The following is a 19,532-nucleotide window of genomic DNA, read 5'->3' as shown; positions in this document are numbered from 1 at the left end:
GTGATGTTCAACCAAGTTCAGATCACCACTGATGACATGGCCAACTTGAGTATATTTGAAGGGAGATCTCACAGGATGCTGGTGTTTGAAGGAATTCATCAATTTTTAAGTGCCGCAATGCCTTATCGTAATTGAATATTTTATTGGAGATTGTATTGTCTTGGTGTACCGATATGACAGAATAGGTACAGACTGGTTCTTAAAGTATACAGGTATAGTTGATGTAACCTTTTTGTTGTGAAGTATATTGCTGATATTAATGGCATCAATCCCTTTGTTAGTAAATGGAAGATGTATGAAATGACGATGATCATCAGTCATAGGTTCTGCACGAACAGGCTTGTATAGTCTGTATAGTGCAATATCAGCAATAATACTGACCAGTCGGTACGGTTGTTTGTTCGGATCTGTCAAAGACAATCCCAATGCATAGGTATTTTTCACCCTCCCTGTCAGTTTGACTACATACGGGTGATACCTTTTTTTTATCACATTTTTTATCACATTTGTTTTTCAACACATTTACATCTTTTAAGTATTGACATTGAATTTTACCCTGTATTTTTACCACTTTTTATTTTGATGGTGATCATTATTATTTAAGACTTTTACATCTTTTTTAGAATATTGACATTGAATTTTACCCTGTACTTTTACTAGTTTTTTTATTTTGATGGTGAAATTTTCACTTCAGTAGAGTTCTATTTTCTCCTGGCTTAGATATTTCAGTACTGGTTGGTTTTCCTGCAGCTGTCTCTCCACTTTCAAAGACATTGTTTGTTCATTTGTATTGTACACCGTATTGCATATTTCTTACGTCTGCATGTGATGTACATCGCATTCAAACTATGCAAATCAGCTTGTAGGTGTCAATCACCCAATGCATTTCAACCTCTACTCTGGTTGGTTCAGTGTCATTTCCATCTTGACAGTCAACAAGTGAGTACACTCTTGCGTTGTTCCACAACTCTTTGTGTAGTATAGATCCTCGTGTTGAGTCCGAGGTCCAGTTACCACTAAAAGTACTTTTTTAAGAGTTTCGCTTTTCAAGTTCGTTTCAATGTTTTAGCTTCCTGTATTTTCTTTCACATGCTTTATAGTCTGTTATCCGTTTATTTCAGTTTTTAACCCTGATGAAGTGGGATTAAGCCCACGAAACGTCGGACAATAAAATTTAGTTTGTAGTGAAGAACACTGTGTCCTAGAGTTGGTGCTGCTTGACCTATCCTGTCAATATATATATATATATATATATATATATATATATATATATATATATATATATATATATATATATATATATATATATTATATATGTGTGTGTGTGTGTGTGTGTGTGTGTATATATATATATATATATATATAAAACAATAAAAAAGTATAATATATGTATATATATATATATATATATATATATTATATATATATATATATATATATATATATATATATATATATATATATATATATATATATAAACAATAAAAAATGAGAACACATCAAGTATGTTTGGTACCTATTGCTTGAGTTTCACGCATACACGCGATCGTATGTACGATACTGATACCGGGTTATCCATGGGTAGTCCTCTACCTTAAGTAACAGACAATATTTCTTTGTACTTGATGTAATCATATATATAAGTACAAAGTAATATTATCTGTTACTTTAGGTAGAGGACTACCCATTGATAACGTAGTATCAGCTAATTCAATTGGTTCGTATGTAGGAATGTGAGAAAACGTTTTTGCAATATTGGCATTTTCTTGAAACTCTACAAAAAGACTTTGAATAAGAAGTCGTTTTGAATATTCAATTCAAAACGTGGTGTCACTGTGCTACATTTCAAGATAAAATGCCAAGATCATTCCCCTCAGTACAAAAAAAAAACCTGCAAAAAATGGCTCATTTAGCACTTTTTCTTAGTGCCTTTGAAATACATATCGTCGTGTAACATCATCAACTTGTCAGCGACACCCATTTTCTTCATACGATACAACAGTTATATTAAGGCGACTCAAACTAAATAAAATCAAAGGATATGGTATATAAAGGATTATCTAAACAAGAAAGATGGAACATCAATCTTTCTCTCATTTTTCTTGTCTGCTCACTTTACCCTACACAGCATATACAAAGATAAGAAAAATGACTATGTTTGCTAACAACTTTTGGTCGTGTGTTTTGCTGCAATTAAAGAAAACCGCAAAAAAGTAAGAATGTCTTTATCATATAGATCAGAACCGGATAAATCAACGGATAACTTTGCGAGGTTGCATTCAGTATCTCTACTCGAGATACTTCTCTACTTGAGAATCAATTTTATTAATTGCGGCATACAGTACGTCACACCGTCAGCCTTGAAAACGTCATCGCCTGAATGACGCCATAGAACAGTGAAGGAAAAATGGCGACACCTGGTAGGAAAATGGCACGGCATCAAGAAAGATTGCCCATGAAAAATTAATATTGAATGACCGAAATAAAAGGGAGACGTGCGTCTTATATATAGTTTGTCATCGTTGCAATACGTGCTGCACGCCTATGTATTTATTTGATATGACAGTGGTAGATCACGAGCTTCCATCAGCACAGTCCCTCAGGATTTTCTAACCTTCATCCACGTCCTTAATAATAGTGTCGTTTTATTATCGACGACAAAGGAGTCCTGTTCAACAATAGTAAATTTTCATAGGCCAAATTACTTTTTAATGAACAACAAGTGTGTAACGTCTACATAAGAACAATCGATTGTTAACATTCGACGAAAAACAATCTGCTAAGGTCACCAATTTAGCGGCATGATTGATAAGTCGATGCATTCAGAAAACGACCTTGAACAAGACGCAAAAAATGAATCAGAGGTTGCTATAGTCAACTTTGTTACTCACCACATGCTCATTCCGTGTCGCAATTCGTCAGAACACGTCACGTGACAAGAAAGTAGATAAGACTTGTTCCCACTTCTTCGGAAAAAAGTGACGTCAGAGGGCATTTTCCCGAAAAACTTTTGACTAAAGTTTTTGAAAAAGACCCCGGTCACGTGACCACACGCTTAGTGTCGTCTGCAGTTTTGAAACAAGGGCGAGACGATGAGTGCCCGGGATGAGCAACAAGTCTTCGACTGAACAAGCAAGATTTTCGATTTCAACAGTGTTGGAACTTAAAAAAGATCATTGGCAAGTGTAACCAAGAATGTTGTATGGTGTGCTTAGGATATTTTTGCTTCTTTTTGTGAAGAAATTAGCACTGCTGTACCGTCTAATTATTTCTGGATTAAATTACTTATATATTTATGTGTGAGTGAAAAATATGGACCAGTATGTAATTTATATGTTCAAATTTATTTTGGACAGCTTATCGATCAGTATAGAAATTGCTTTTGAACACCGAGTGTGGTTGAGTACCCACGCTCGTTCTGCAAATTTGAAGACACTTCCGTAACGAGACTTGTCAACAAAAAGAGACGTTGTTGTTGAGAATTGGGGACGAGGTTAGAAAAAACGCCCCTCATTTGTAAATTAAAGGAGAAAGGGAGAAAGTGCAACAAGAGAGTTGCAGCTACACAAAGCGCTTTTTCAGATCAAATTGCGATTTCATATTTGTGTAACCCATATGCACTTGTTACCCAACTCTAGTCAAGTACAGTTCTATAAATTGTCAAGCACATGTAAATATACGGACTTGTCTCTTTTATTTTGAAACAAAAACCATGTTATTAGCTTGTCCAAAAGACGCTAATATACAGTTGGTGAATTATTTTTAAATATTTTTTCAGTAGCCACTTGAATATATTCCCACGTAAATAGGTTTCCAGTAAGAACAAAAGGATTTCTTGTAAAGGCTGTTGGCTGATTATTCGTTTTTACTCTTCAATGATTAAAAGAAATTACGATAGGAAGTCTTTACAGTGGAAGCAAACTTTTTGGTCAGAAATATGTATCATAAGAATACTTATGATAAATAGAAGAATGTAAAAGTGCCGGCAATAGGATAGAAACATGTATGGATCAATCAGTGTCATTCGTGAAGAAGCAACAGAGACCTAAAACGAAATATGAATATTCGTTCCTTTTGCAAATTTATTTCATTAAATTATTTAAATGGGACGTTGTACACTAATCACTAGCAGTTTTCCCCTTTTCTGTAAATTTCATTTCTGTAAATTTTTGCTTCATTCATCACAGCCTTTTTCCGTTCCCCCTTTTTCAAATGTGACTAAGATGGCTACACCATTTTTTCGATGAAGAAACAAAAAACTAGGAAAAAAAAGGCGTTTTGCATATCGTAGCCTAGGCCTTTAACAAGCTTTGAGCATATATTCTTTTGACCGTCAATGAGTTATTAGTCCCACTTTTTGTTAACGACTTTTTAGAATGTTCGAGTCGTCAATACCGGAGATAATGCAAAAAAATTGAAGCAACGTGTTGAGGGCTGTTTTTTATGTATTCCTAAATTCGGCGTCGCCATCATCTACAATTTTAATCCAAAGTGTTTTCGGCAACCACAAAAACTATCGGGAATACAATAGTCTCATAATGTTTTGCGTACGAATAGCTCGCATAAATCCTTGGTAAAAACATCTATATTAATGACAAATGAATATGGAATATGTCATTATAAAATCCGCAGCGGCTTCGCTGTAAGCTATGAATACTGGGGCCAATTCAATGGAGAATTTAAAGAAAACAAAGTTTTCGACCGCTCCGACGGCATTTGTTCCAGGGTTACTGTCAAACAAACTTTCTTACCACGAAGGGTCATCGAAAACTCCCATTGCCGCTGTCAACACTGCAGAGAGCATCTCAGATCCACTGGCTATATATAGTCAATATTCATTTCAAAATTTATGATACAATATTCTGTATGTATGTATGTATGTATGTATGTATGTATGTATGTATGTATGTATGTATGTATGTATGTATGTATGTATGTATGTATGTATGTATGTATGTGTGTGTGTGTGTGTATGTATGTATGTATGTATGTATGTGTGTATGTATGTATGTATTTATTTAAGTGTCATTTTCCGTAAATGGGGCACCAAACGACTCATTGAAATTGGCTCTTTGACACTTCCAAAACTGAAGCTGTTTCTTACTCCAAATACTTTGGCCTGCTCTTGTCATTACGTAACATCTGGTCTACGCACTGTAACGTTGGCAGGACAAGCTAACAAATCCCTTCATTGTGTTCTCATCGCAAGTTGTAAATTGGGCAGTTTCCATATAAGTGTCAATTTAAAATTTTGGATTCGTCCATCATGCCGATTTTAAGGTATAAATCAGAGATGTTAGGATTCATGTAACTGAAAGTGTTCAAGGAAAGTGGTGTTGACGTTTATTATCAGGCAGTGGTCGGAGAATGTGGTCGGCTTCCCATTCTTGTTTCAACAGTCAAACGTTGTATCTCTTACTGATTAAATAAAGCTGATCCATATGTTTCCTGACAGACTACCATATAAAGCATGTTATATGACCTTGATCTATTACGGAGATATACATGGGTGTCATCAGTCAAACATTTATTTTCTATTTTCACATGGTCTTGGATATGCATGGGTGGCACAAGAAGTGGGCGATGAAATCGCATATTTAAACTAACAATATCCAAAACAAACGTGGTCTGAAAAACTTCTAGAACAACCAATTATACGCAATTAATGGGTTTTAAGAGCTTGCTAGAACCAGAGACTTACATTTTCCTGTACTGTAATTGCAAATCTTTCGAAGCTTTTGCAAGTTGTTCTTTGTCTGACTTGGCATCCGGGGACAGTCGACTTAAAGACGACCAACACCTCGGAATATGTAAGCTATGTATAATCGGTGACACTGAAGACGAATACCACTTTCGATCTTTATTTGTCCAATGTGCAAGCTTCTCAGAACAGAGTTTTTACCATGATTTGCATATATTAAGCCAAAAAATACCATATTTTGTGTCAGATAATGCGATACCCATCGATCTTTGCAAACATTTATTCAAATCCATTGAGCCGAGATCTCCAATCACCGCATCTGCGTAAGTGGTTTTTTTTAATCTGTGTACCTACATGCTGACGCAATCAAATCTAAGGGTATTGTATTATCTACAGTTTATTTTTGATTGTCCTTTTACTTCGATGTTTGCATACATATTGTCATTGAGATTTCTGAAGCCTGAGATCAAAACTAATAAAATATAGACATCGCTCACTCCTACAGATGACGCAATCATTATCTAATTGGCGCTTGTATATGTCAATAGATTCGGAGTGTCGACCGGCACGTTGTTCAGACGGTCATTTGTAGAATCGAGAATGAGTTCGTTTTTCACCTTTTCAGGTGTCAACGTTGGAGTTTCTTGTAATATGACGGCACATACGCCTGAGGAGAAGAACAAATATACGAGAAAAATCAACAGCTTGGCCAAACAGTCGATTCTCGTCAACCAATCAAAAATCAAAGTAAATCAACGTATGCAGTATGGGATTTTACAGCGTTTGTCATTTGAGTTTGGAGTTTATGGCACACACAGATTTCTACGGTGACTTAATGAGGCCACAGGAGTATTTTTTTCATACCTGTAATTATTCTATTTCATACCTGTAATTTTTTGTCATGCCTTTAATTTTTATTTCATGCCTGTAATTATTTTCATACCTGTTATTTCTATTTCATGCCTGTAGGTTTTATTTCATACCTGTAATTTTTATTTCATGCCTATATTTTTTTTGTATGCCTGTAATTGATTTTCCATACCTGTAATTTTTTATACCTGTAATTTTCATTTTATGCCTGTAATTTTTTTTCGTGCGTGTGATTTTTTTTCATACCTGTAATGTTATTTTATACCTGTAATTTTTTTCACATCTGTACTTTTATTTCATGCCTGTAATTTTTATTTCGTACCTGTAATTTTAGTTTTGTAAACCTTTGAACCCAATGATTGCCGCGTTCATCCTGGGTCAAAAGCTGACCTTTCATCCGAAAGTTAGCATTTTTGAATCTTACAAGTATCTCTATCTACATGCACTACTCAAACACACTCGGAATCGACTAACTTTATGCAAATAGCTCATGAAGTAAGTCTTGTTGCAGCCATCGACTTGGTATCACGGAAAAAAGCGTTTTCAGTGTGAAGTAAATAAAAAGTCGATTCTAAGGGCAACTGAGAAGAGCATGTAAATAGGGATATTTATTGGGTTCAACAATGCCATATTTGAGGCGAAACTAGGCTTTTGACCCAGGCTGACAGCAAACAGTACTGGTAGGTTCAAAGGTCACAAAACTAAAAAAAATACAGGTATGAAATAAAAATTACAGGTATGAAAAACATATTACATGTACGAAATTCAAAACATGCCTGTAATTTATTTTTTGTTTTGTTACTTTTGAACCCACAAGTACTGATAGCCGCGTTCATCCTGGGTCAAAAGCTGACCTTTCGCCCAAAATTTAGCCTTCTTAAAACCTACACATATCTGTATCTACATGCACTACTCAAACACACTCGGAATCGACTCACTTCATCCCTGCAATGGAAAAGTTGCTGAAAAAGGGGTGATGACGACAGCTCATGGTATAGGTCTTGTGACAGCCATCGACTATAGCACGGTGCGGAAAACAAGTGTTTTCAGCGTGCAGTGAATAAAACGTCGATTCTGAGGGCAACTTAGTATAGCATGAACATAGGGATATTTGTTTGGTTCAACAATGCCATATTTGAGGCGAAAGTAGTCTTTTAATCCAGGCTGACAGCAAACAGTACCGGTAGGTTTAAAGGTCACAAAACTAAAAATAATTACAGGCATTAAAAAAATTAGGCTACAGGTATAAAAGAAATTACAGGCAGGGAAAAAAAGACAGGTATGAAATAAAAATTGCAGGTATGAACAAAAATTACAAATATGAAAAACAATTACAGGCATGAAAAAGATTTTTAGGCATGAAATAAAAATTACAGTTATGAAATAGAAATTACAGGCATGAAAAAAGAAAGGTATGAAATAAAAATTGCAGGTATGAAAAAATACAAATATGAAAAACAATTACAGGCATGAAAAACATTATAGGCATGCAATAAAAAATACAGTTATGAAATAAAACTTACAGACATGAAATATAAATTACATGCATAAAAAATACAGGTATGGAAAAAATTACTGGTATAAAAAAATTACAGGTATGAAATAAAAATTACAGACATGAAATAAAAATTACAGGCATCATAAAAATTACAGGTATGAAATAAAAAATTACTCCTGTGGCCTCATTAAGCCACCGTACATAGATTTCTTTACTGTGAAGTACAAGTTGTTTTAGTCTAACGCACAACTTAACATCAAAGGATGTGTCGATTGCCGCACGTTCTCTTATCACACTTAATGATACGAAGTAAATACACTAGCAGGATTTTTACCGTTGGAAAAAAGTATTTTTTTTCCTGGTGCAGGCGCATGATTGGATTCTTTGTGTTGAACGCTTAACTTTAGCGTGTGCAAACAAGAAATCTGTGCGTATCGAGTAATGAAACTCCAAAGTCAAATACGAGCCACAGTCCCTCCGTGGATGGAGGGACTGTGGACAAGTGCTCTAATCTAAGACTATAGAAATGTTCTTACCTGCTGCATGTGCAGCCGCTGAGGATGTTCCAGTTATCACACGGTATTCGAAATCTCCAGTGTGCCAGGCACTCCTAATGCTTTCACCAGGGGCGACGATATGCACACAGGGCCCAGTGTTCGAGGATGAAACCAGAGTGTCTCTAGAACCCGAACCAGCAACAGTAATACCCTGTTTCCATCGGATACAATTCAATGATTAGTGTCAAAGAGAGACTGCCTAAAAAGCTACATTCAAACACTGAGTTGCGTCCCTTGTCTTTCTTTGTCAGGAAAATATTGTAACGTTTTTACGGTATTTTAATCTCTAGCTAAGTATTTTATAGTTCTGTGTTTACAAATCGTTATGATGAAAGCTGACATAAGTCGTTTGCATCGAATTATAAGGTGTTAAAGGTGGCGTTTCCGAGATCCGTAATGCAAAATAAAAAACCTTTAAGTATTACAATCCTGCAGGTAGCACGGATTACGACAGGAGAAGTAGAATAGTCGGTCAGGGAGAAAAGAAACGGCTAACGGGGGAAACTTTGAGATCCAGAGTCAGCAGAGGTTGTGAAATTGCTAATATTGGGATCCCAATATTGTCCTTCAAGTGAATCAAACATTGCTATCATCACTTATCATAGTGCTTTCTGAAAACCACACTCTATCCTGCAAAAGTAGAAAGATATTCATGTATATACACTTTTCAAGGTTGTCCGCCCAGTCACTACTATCACCTTGAGTATGTGATACCCACAGTACTTGTGGCGGCATAGTGATTGAACTTTACTCTTTTTGGTATGGAACAATCATTCCGGTGACCAAAAGAGTGGTATCACATATACTGATTCCAAAGGCATCGCCGTTTTTTGCTTCATTGGTGGTACTGTTACAGAGATATTTTATCTCCGACAAAGGTTAATGAACCTAGAGGACATTGATACCAGTAAAATAATTAATTAAAACAACAAGATCTCAATTATAAGTCGATTTCCGTACAAACCATCATATTTGACACAAACGCACAATAACGCTAATTACGTTTTACGAGGATGTTTACGGAAGTCTGGATGAAAACAAGAATATATTTGAATAATATTAAGAGCATGAAGATAGTCAATTACGTTTGCATATTGATAATAACATGTCAATTTAAGATCAAGACCTGCACTGATGTTTATGATTGGATGTATCATTTTACTTTAATTCATGTCTATCGTATGATCAAAGCCACGCCTTAAAGATAACGTTTAAAATCCCATTCTAAAACAATACAAGTGAGATTTGAACATTGAGAGAGGAACACAGAGGACCCAAAACATTTAAACTATGGGAGAAGCGTATCTTGGGCGATGGCAACTGTCAAGCTTGTCTACAGAGAAATAAAGCCTATGTAGTACCAACGAGCTCTGAACGTCTCGTGTAGTCAATACACTGAAGATCCCCAGGTACCTCTCAGCAGGTCAAGGCGAGTGAAACAAACTCTTCCCCTTTTGAAGAAAGAACGATTAGTAACAGTACTTAGCAGTCCGTCCTTACGATTTTTCGACTTTTACAAATACATGAGGTTTGCTGCTGTTTATCACTGTTTTCAGCATTTAATCAGAGTCATTACTGTTGACCATAAAGGTGAAATGAAGTCAGAATGTTCAACGTTTCCAAATTTTAAGTTTATTGACTTTCGTCGTGGGCACCGCCACCAAGAATCACGGCAAATTTATTGTACCTACCAATCTGGACTGTCGACTGTCCCTAGTGCTTTTTCTGTCTCTTATTTGTGTAGCCATTTGCACATACGACATGTTGGGAATCGCAAGTGTAGCGCCAAAGGTGCGAGCTGGGCAATCCGAGTGCGAAACACAATGTCTATGCTTTCACTTTCCCCCACCGTCGTCTGTGCGACATACTACACCAACAAGAGACAGAAAAGGTACAAGAGTATGTCGACAGTCTACTGCCAATCCGCGAAATAACCATACCAAACATTTAAAACGGCAAATATGTATGAGAAGGTCGTTAAAAGCGTATCATTTGTAGATATACTCCCCATTAGGTTGCTCCAGTGGAGGCAAAGGGGTAAATGGAGGCAAAGCTTCCCTAAATAGCCTTTGTCTTGTGCCGAGTGGGGGTGGGGGCATGGGGGGACTACAAGATATTGAAATGCATTGTGGGTACAAAGTCGACTTTTCACCACAGTAATTAGTCTTTTTACGCATTTCTTGCATTAAATTCCTGCATGACCTAAAACTTTAGTTTTGTTCTTTAATCTTATATGTTTTACCTGTAGAAATCCGCCATATTGAAACTGCTCGAAACGTTTAGGGCTCACTTAGGTGGCAAAATCGTATTGTTGGTATCGAGAATAGATGAACCCATTCGATATTTTAGAAATCTCTATAAGCTCCTTGTTCTCAATATTACGGTTTGCTTTGCAATTATATTTAAAGGGTGAATATAAAACATTAATTAAGCTTAAGAAAATAACAGACATTATTTAGTTGATCGTTTCCGCTGTCTGTAACTCTCTACTCTGACATACTGTAGTTTCATTGATATAGACGTCATGTTTATGACGTCTGTTTCCAAATGAAGTAAAATACAGACCTCTTCAATTCTCGCTGGTGAGACATTGCAGGCGTCAGCTGACGATCCGCCTGCTGCGATAGCTGTTTGAAAACCAGCATTGATCACTCCACGGACAGCGTTGTCGAATGCTAAACTTGGTCCGCTACTGATAGCAACTGATGCAACGCCTGGTGACTGACCATTTGATGCTAGGAAATCAAGTCCTAATGGTAGGTAATCGTAAACAAAGCTTTGTGTGGCAAACTCCCATATGCTGGACTTAGGGGAGAACCATTTGATTTCTGGGGGGGATATGGAGGATTTTGAGAAAAAAAAATTTGTCACCAGGTGAGAAGAAGAAAAAAAAAAATTGATCCTGTCATGGCCTGAGAAAAAAAAAATTGTCATAACAGACAGAAGAGAAAAAAAAATTGTCACAATGCACCAGAAATAAGCAAAATTTGGAAACCTTATTCTCATGTATTCTTTGCCAGCGCGCCGCCATAGGCGGCGCAAATGTTTTACCACAAGCAATTCTTATGTTTCTTTTCCCAGCACTTATGATATAAGCATGCACTACATAGGTCTACTACACCTCAGTACACTCAATGTTTTCCTTCTATTTTCTGACCCAAGAAATCATATTTCAGGATTTCTGTTGCAATATCTCAATGGCATAGGCACTATCTAAAGGGGACTATTTGACTTCTGTAAATTGTGAAAATTTAAAACACAAGACAGGAGTCAATAAACTAGTGTTAAAACCAATATATTATTTTCTCAATATAAATTGTTAGAAAGATGTACCTTGACAATGAAAAATTGAGGAAAAACAAAATATAATGAAATACAATGTGTGAGCCTTGTTTTTCTGACCACAAACACCGGATCGCAAACATACCATATTCAGGCTTTTCATTAGAAGCTGGCAGCTGGAGAAATGACATGAGAAGGTCACAGATTTTCCGTTCCTGTATATTTATTTGTCTTCAGTCTCTGGCAAACAGAACTGTTTTTCACAAATTGTATTGTCATTGTTTGGTTTTGAATATTGTGACTCAAAACTGATCATGCAAAAATGTAAAAAATATCAGTGTTCAATGTCATTTTCAAACAGTTTTACCGAGTGCAAAATAAACTGAAACTCCTCTCAGATTGCACCATTAAACACATCAATTTCTCAAAATTTCCAATACGAGAGGGGGAACCCCCTCTCGTGCTCTCCCCCTTGGGGTATTCTAACAGTTTCACTTAGTGAACAAATTAAAAACCCTCTCAGATTGCACCAGACTGCACCATTGCACACATCAATATCTTAAAAACTTCCATGCAAGATAGGGGAAAGCCCTGTGACACTTTCCCCTAAGCCTCTCTCATGTTCTCCCCTGTACTTTCAAATTCTGCCCGGTCAGATATCCTAGTGAAAGCCCTGTCATAATATCCATCCAAATTAAACAATATACTATATGATTAGATACTGCGTGATCTTTTATATCTTTATTTTATTGTGACTTTGAATTTCATTTTGATGTGTTCACCTTTTTCGAACCATCATGAGATAGCTGATAATAGTCTAGCAGGGCACATCAGGATTTGAAGGGTCTTTACTGTTGCTGTATTTTGTAAATTTTACAATTACATGTATTGGTATTTAACTTTTCTAAGTGGAGAATGGTCAAAATTTCAGAGTTAGAGAGGAAGGTTACTCAAATTCCTCATAGTTGGTGAAGGGGGGAGGGTCACTCGAAATTTCGGAGTTTCAGGCCGTCAATAATGACGGCTCCCTTATATACAACGCATTACAAACTTGATGACCAATAAAAAAAAAATTTGCACTGCTACTCCATTTGGAAAAAAAAAATTGATGCAGGTCTGACAGTAGAAAAAAAAAATTGCTGTCACTCTGACAGGAAAAAAAAATTTGCTCCCATACCCTCTTCCTCCATACCCCCCCCAGAAATCAAATGGTTCTCCCCTTAAATGCCAAGGAACAACACAATTCATTGTAATGATTTGTGGCATTTCTTCAAATAATTGATCGTGTATTAAAAGGTCACTTTATGCCTCACAGTGTCATTTTTCCTATAATTTTTCCCCTACTTTTATATGAAAGATTTCTTTGAAACTTACCGGGTAAAAGAGAGGACGAGCAGAGAGGTTGAACACAGTACTGTGGATACCAGCTAAAAGAGTCGTCGTCGGATCTCTTCCTTTGCAAGTATTCTAAACCCAAACTCCGATGACCTAACTAAGTGGTCATTCAATTATCGGGAAACGTATCCAGTGTCCACTAAATTTATTCTTACCCTACATACAAAGAAGAATATACTGCTAAACCTGATGTTTGTTTACACGCTACAAGTAACCTTACCTCCAATAATCTGGGCAATTGTACCCGTACCGGCGCAATTGAGAATGCGTACACTGTGTAACTGTACATTCTTTGCAACACCTTGGGTGAGACCACCAATCACTCCAGCTGCATGGGTGCCGTGTCCATGACAATCAGAGCCCTGAAAAGATAGAAAAGCCAACCATAGGTAGTTGAGCGGAAGCTCCATCCACCGTCCAGTATGAGCCAACCCTACAGACTACACCTTCACCGACCATAGACCTGTCCTTTGACTGTCTGACAGCACACTATAGCATGATCGAAACTTCAAAAGCAAGCTTTTAGTCAGCCCTACAATGCGGATGCTCGGACTGCCCAACAGATACTGTTCAGCGTGATTTTTCTATTTCTCTGATTCGCGAATGGGAATAGTTTTACAAAACTGAGAGTGCTAAATGTTTGATATTGCTTTGTGGACTACACACAGAGTTATGGTTTTCAAGAATAGCAGTTTTGTTTCGGAAACGTCAGCTTTTTCGGTTACACAATATAAGCCTCTGATGGTATGGGCCACACAGTATATGGATTAACCCTATATCGAATTATATTCATACTCACATCACCAGACTGAAAGTCGTAAAAGGGTAACGCCCGTCCTCCGAACTCGCTGTGTGTGTATCGGATACCTGTATCAACGACATAGGCATTCACACCACTGCCATCACCTGATTGTCAGCATAACAGACACATTACAATATTAATTTTACAAATTTCATGAAATATAAACGAAAAATCTAAAATATCAGTAACAAAAGTATCCATTTTTAAATTTTGCATATAATTGCCATGAGTTTTGACATACGGCAAAAGTGTTCACGAACGCAAAAACCGCCCACTCAGGAAAATTACAAGATTGCATGGCATGTAAATAAATGGCATGTGTTGCGACAAATTAATCTGATCTCACAATTGACAGAAAGAGATAAGAGAGCAGACAATTAAGGCTATCTATGTAGAAATGTGGGCGTGTACATTAGATATAATTATCTGTTCAAATGCCCAAATAGATATCCAGAACACACGCACAGACACGTTTTAAAGAAGTTTTTTTCCTGCCTGTGCTACCCTTCAAAGTTATATAGATGAATATGTCTATCTATCCATCCATCTATCTATCTATCCATTCATCCGTCCGTTCGTCCGCCCGTATATCTATCTATCTATCTATCTATCTATCTATCTATCTATCTATCTATCTATCTATCTATCTATCTATCTGTCTGTCTGTCTGTCTGTCTGTCCAGTTTGCCTGTCTATCTCTGTCTTTCTATACATCCATAAATCCATTTATCTATTGTTCTATCAATCTGTCTATCCATCAATTTATTCAGTCTGTCTCCCTAACTTAGTAATCACTTGTTTCTCTGTCAATCTGTTTGGTAGTATTTCTGTCTTTATGCCTGTCCCTCTGGTCAACAACATATCCCTGGTAATTAACGCATTGTTTTAATCAATACATTATTTTTTTACCGGCTGGATTGAACACATTATCAAGGGGTAAGTCTCGTTGATCGAGCCTATCAAGGTTCCATGGTATACGACTTTGCCTCGCATACACCATGCTGTCTTCCTCCACGTATTCCACCTCTTCGATGGAACGAATCTGATGAACAAAGCATTCTATATGAAAACGTGTTCCGGTACCCATCTATTTAGAGGGCTGGTTTTTGATAACATGAAGCCGTTTATATATCGACGGCGGCAACGCTCATCAAACTTTATGAATGATCAGTAAAGCTGGAGTCAGAATAACATCTTGGGAATGTATACAAACTTCGAGAGAGAATAGTTGGTTATTAGACGTGCTAGCTCATGTCAGCTTGGTCTTCTCAGGCATGACTTCAGTTGCCTCTATTACTTTTGCTGTACACTCGTGTGCATTTGTCTGAATTCAAACACAACTTGCACCAAGTCCATGAAACATATGTGGAAAATACCGAACGAAATTTTGCATTCTTTTTAGTTTAATATTGCTTTTCTGGCAAGGCCGATGTCATTTGTTTCATAACACATCTCAAAGATGAGAGTGAAGCAAATGCAACAGGCATTATTCAGTTCGTATACTGCTAGAAAATCACAGCGATAGAAAATGGGTTATTTTCAAGGAAGTCCATAACTTTAAAGCTGGTTAACAATGCATGTTCAAAAAATGAAACAACTGTCATTATCATGTTGTCAAACTTGCAAGTTACTGAATGAATATATGAAGAAAACAACCAATCAATCAACACACCAACCAATTAGTCTAAAGAGGTACTACTCACCACTTCCACAAATTTGTCGGAAACTTCTAGCGAATAGCCCAGATATACTTTGGTATACTTGTTCGTTATTTTTACTTCGAATCTGTACCTTCTGCTCAGTATTTCTGTCTTCGTGATGACGTCAGCTAAGTCCAATTCATTGCAATTGTCCTAAAACGGAATCAACACAACCTTGGTTGCCAACAATTCCAAGAAAATGTCTCTAAAATGTCTCTTTAGTTTTCTTTCTATAAAAGGTGCGACGTTTACGTCATTCTGATTGGGCGAGAGCTTACACAGAATTTGGTAAAAAGCTGTTTTACCCGTGCTATAATGGACTCCTCAACTAGCATAGAAGCTTCGTGCGGAGTAAGACAGCATGACTTTTTGCAAAGGCAAGCTATTCAAACTCTACATAGTTTTATACTTCCCAGTTATCACATCAGATGGATCGGTTTAATCACCTGCTGGGTGAATTATATCTCCCCGTATGAATTGTAACATTGTTTAATATGGCTTTGAATACGGCGAACGTCACATCTGGTCCTCGTCACGAGACAACCAATCAGTTATAAGCTAGTATTTGTTACCTCATTAATATTAAACTGTTTAGAAGATTATTTGATAAACAAATCAGCTGTGAATTCGTTAAAATCATAATCACAAAGCTTAAAGTATACTGAGTATCCTGACATGACTCCACTGCAATGGGCTAAATCCATCACCTACGGTGAGGGCAAGCAGGTCCAACGAGTGATATCATGACGATTCTGATACTGAGTGAATATGAAAGTAACATGTTGTCGGGTTTCAGTTCAATATGACCGATCATAGTCAAAGTTGACAAGTACTTAATTACTGGTATCCGGGGGTGGGGACTCCTAACAGACACCAGCAATTGTCTGAACTGTTGTCTCAGAGATATAGATGTAGATTAATTAGTGTCGATGAAGACAGCCACGAAAATCGGAATAGCACGTTACCTTCAACACCACAACGAAACTGTTTGGAATTCTCTCAAGTGGATTAGCTCGGTGAAGTGGCGCCAAAGCCGATGCTAACAGCAACGGCACAAACGACAAAGCGAGAACAAATCCTATCCATGGTATTTTGTGGTCCATCTTGTGAATATTACTCCAAATATAAAATGGTGATATTTGAATATTGCAAGACTATTTATCAGCTAATGACGTAAACGTTAATATTATCTTTTATCCAGCTGCTTTCTCTCATGGGTTATTTCTGTTTGGTTTGTATTTTTATCAAAACATGGACATTTTCAGGTTATCACTAATTTTTCATTCCGTTTCCACAGGTCTTTTACGCTGGTCAGTAGGCCGCGCGCACACGCAGCTTTCAGAGTGTGTTCCATGTTGCTCAGCCTACTCATAAATCTACTCATCGAACGTCTATCATCTACACCGTAACTCTTTCCATTTCGATATCTGAAAGATATCAGTGGCGGTGATTCGTTATGAAGTAAAGGAACTCGAAATTAACTCAATGGAAGCTTTTGACCACCACACACACGGTATACTCTATACTTCGGGCACACTCCCTTGGGAAAACTCTATCTTGCGGGCACCCTCCAAATTCACACTACCACAGTTTGTATTGCAAATGTCTTCTTGATTGCACTGCGCGGTGATCGAACCATGGGGATGAAGGGTAATTAAGAGCAACAATGTCCAATTTTATTCCATGATAAATAAATTATAAATCCGCCATTGCGAGTTTCCAAAAAATCAGACATGATTTCAGAATAAAAAAACTTTAATTGACTAATCGTGAAATGGAAGAAAAGTAGGAGCTGTGATGAATGATGACCGTAGCACGACCTCTGTGAAATGAATGGTACATACAATGCTGGTAGATGGAGGCAAAATTAATTCTCTTACCACACATAATAACTTCGACTGGAAAAAAAACAAATCAAATAAGACGGCTTATAAAAATCCGAATAATATGAGTCAGTGATAATTATTCAAAGGGAGAAGCTATTTTGAGAGTCTGGCTGACAAAAATAAAGAAAACATGTCAGGTTGCGTCATAAAATTGAAAGAAGAAAAGATGTACCCAAGTAATTTTGTTACACAACACTACTCGAGGGACAACATCACAAACAAATACATTGGCATTGACTCGATTAATCTCTAATAAATAAACTGAATAGCCAATCATTTTTACTGAACTTCTAACGCACATGACCTTTTCTAATTGCTTTCCAAAATGAACAATGCTTGTTACCTCTATGGCAGTTTGATTGTACATTCAACGTGAAGTACAAATTTCGTGCTGCATTAAAACTCCACTAGCTGTAACTCTTGAAATTTGTTGACCTCAAAATATCCTCCCATTCTCTCCTGGTTTTCTCTGAATTCTCCCGTCTGAAGGGATATGGACTTTACTGCATAAGTAGTAAATTAAAATTTAACAGTCGTTTTGATTTCCCGCCATTTTCAAAAATTGGTGATATTACAAAGGAAACAGAACATACATTGTCACAGTTGAAAACACTCACCCCTATGCATTACATTGGACTACTCTGTGCTGTTATGTGAAGATTTCAGTGCAGATATGCACAGTATCCACTTTTTTCGCTTTTTCTCATGGACTGCCATTTAATGTTTGGGTAAACATAACTTTATCCTTTTCAAAATTGCACATATTGTCCCAGTTAGTAGTTAATAAACGTATACATACACCTAAATTAGTAAATAAAATCATAAAAATAATACTGCAAGATACAGCTAGTGGGGCTTTAAATAAATCCAAAGTAAAGACATTTCCTAACACCTCGCGTAAAACTTCGGAAATTTATACATCAGCAGTGCTTTTTAAACCAAAAATGACACAAATTTGCATATGCAAATTTCATCATTAGTTTGATAAATCCATGTTAGGTAGGTCCAAAATATCTCGATCAGATGATTTCTAGTTGTTCAGGAAGCGTTAAAGAGCGATATCACAGTTATTCATGCATAGTGAAATCGACAGTAGTCTGTTACTGACAGATAACGGAGGCTTAAATCAATTTATACTGAAATATTGATGTCAATATTCTCGGCATCTTTTGTCGTATATTATGTTTTGCTCACTGTGAAATTGGACGAGTTGATTAATAATTGAACGATTACAACAAGCAAGGATGTCCTCAATGGAACCAGATTATATCTTGATTCAAAAGATGTTATTTTACTTCTGCATCTATTGCTCGATTTCCTGAGCAAACGTAATCATTTGGGCAAGTGTGTTAATGAGCATTTTATGAATGTCAAAAGCAATGATAATGAGTGATCGATTAATAATAGTCATTTGCGTAACATCGTTTACAGTATCTTAAAGTTTTGCATCCGGGGAATATTTTGGATTTGATTTAATCGTTAATTCAATCTCAAGAAGGCAGAATGAGCCCCTAGGACAAATATTCGTACTCTCAAACTTTTTAAACACATTTTATTCCTTCGGACAATGGTCAAAAGGACTAATGTGATCACTCTGTATGCGCCGTATGCCATATACTGTATGGCGTATGCCTTTGGCCATAGACACCCACTGTTTGAAAATGCTTCAGTAACTTTTGCTGAAATTTGGCAAGATGAGCACTTTGGTCAATGCCTCCTGTATGCTAGTTGGATTTTTTTATTGAATCATTGCAGGTTGTGATATTTTGAGTTTTTTAACCATAAACAGCTGCTGTTCGAAATTGCTTCAGATTTTTTTCAAATTCGGCAGAAATATAAAT

At 36.7% G+C, this 19,532-nt stretch overlaps 1 protein-coding gene across 1 annotated transcript; it reads right to left on the bottom strand.

Moving 5' to 3' along the window:
• Positions 1-5,845: 5,845 nt before the first annotated feature.
• Positions 5,846-16,945, bottom strand: LOC139121574 (aqualysin-1-like). Its single transcript, XM_070686596.1, has 8 exons — positions 16,771-16,945; positions 15,809-15,958; positions 15,015-15,147; positions 14,103-14,209; positions 13,524-13,665; positions 11,192-11,376; positions 8,606-8,777; positions 5,846-6,368 (listed from the first exon to the last, which is right to left on the bottom strand). Exons 1-8 carry the CDS (start codon positions 16,906-16,908, stop codon positions 6,223-6,225), a joined length of 1,173 nt encoding a protein of 390 aa, XP_070542697.1. The 5' UTR covers positions 16,909-16,945; the 3' UTR covers positions 5,846-6,222.
• Positions 16,946-19,532: the final 2,587 nt, after the last annotated feature.

Source organism: Ptychodera flava, chromosome 21 (genome assembly GCF_041260155.1).
Source record: "Ptychodera flava strain L36383 chromosome 21, AS_Pfla_20210202, whole genome shotgun sequence".
Taxonomy (NCBI): Eukaryota; Metazoa; Hemichordata; class Enteropneusta; family Ptychoderidae; genus Ptychodera; species Ptychodera flava.
This window is presented reverse-complemented; position numbering and strand designations above follow the sequence as displayed.

Excerpts from the sequence above, each read along its gene's own strand:
- LOC139121574 (XM_070686596.1), bottom strand. The coding sequence starts at position 16,908 with ATGGACCACAAAATACCATGGATAGGATTTGTTCTCGCTTTGTCGTTT. Across the intron at positions 15,959-16,770 it reads GTTTCGTTGTGGTGTTGAAG|GACAATTGCAATGAATTGGA; the intron begins GTAACGTGCTAT and ends ATTCCGTTTTAG. Across the intron at positions 11,377-13,523 it reads AATTGCCCAGATTATTGGAG|GACTTGATTTCCTAGCATCA; the intron begins GTAAGGTTACTT and ends ACCTACCATTAG.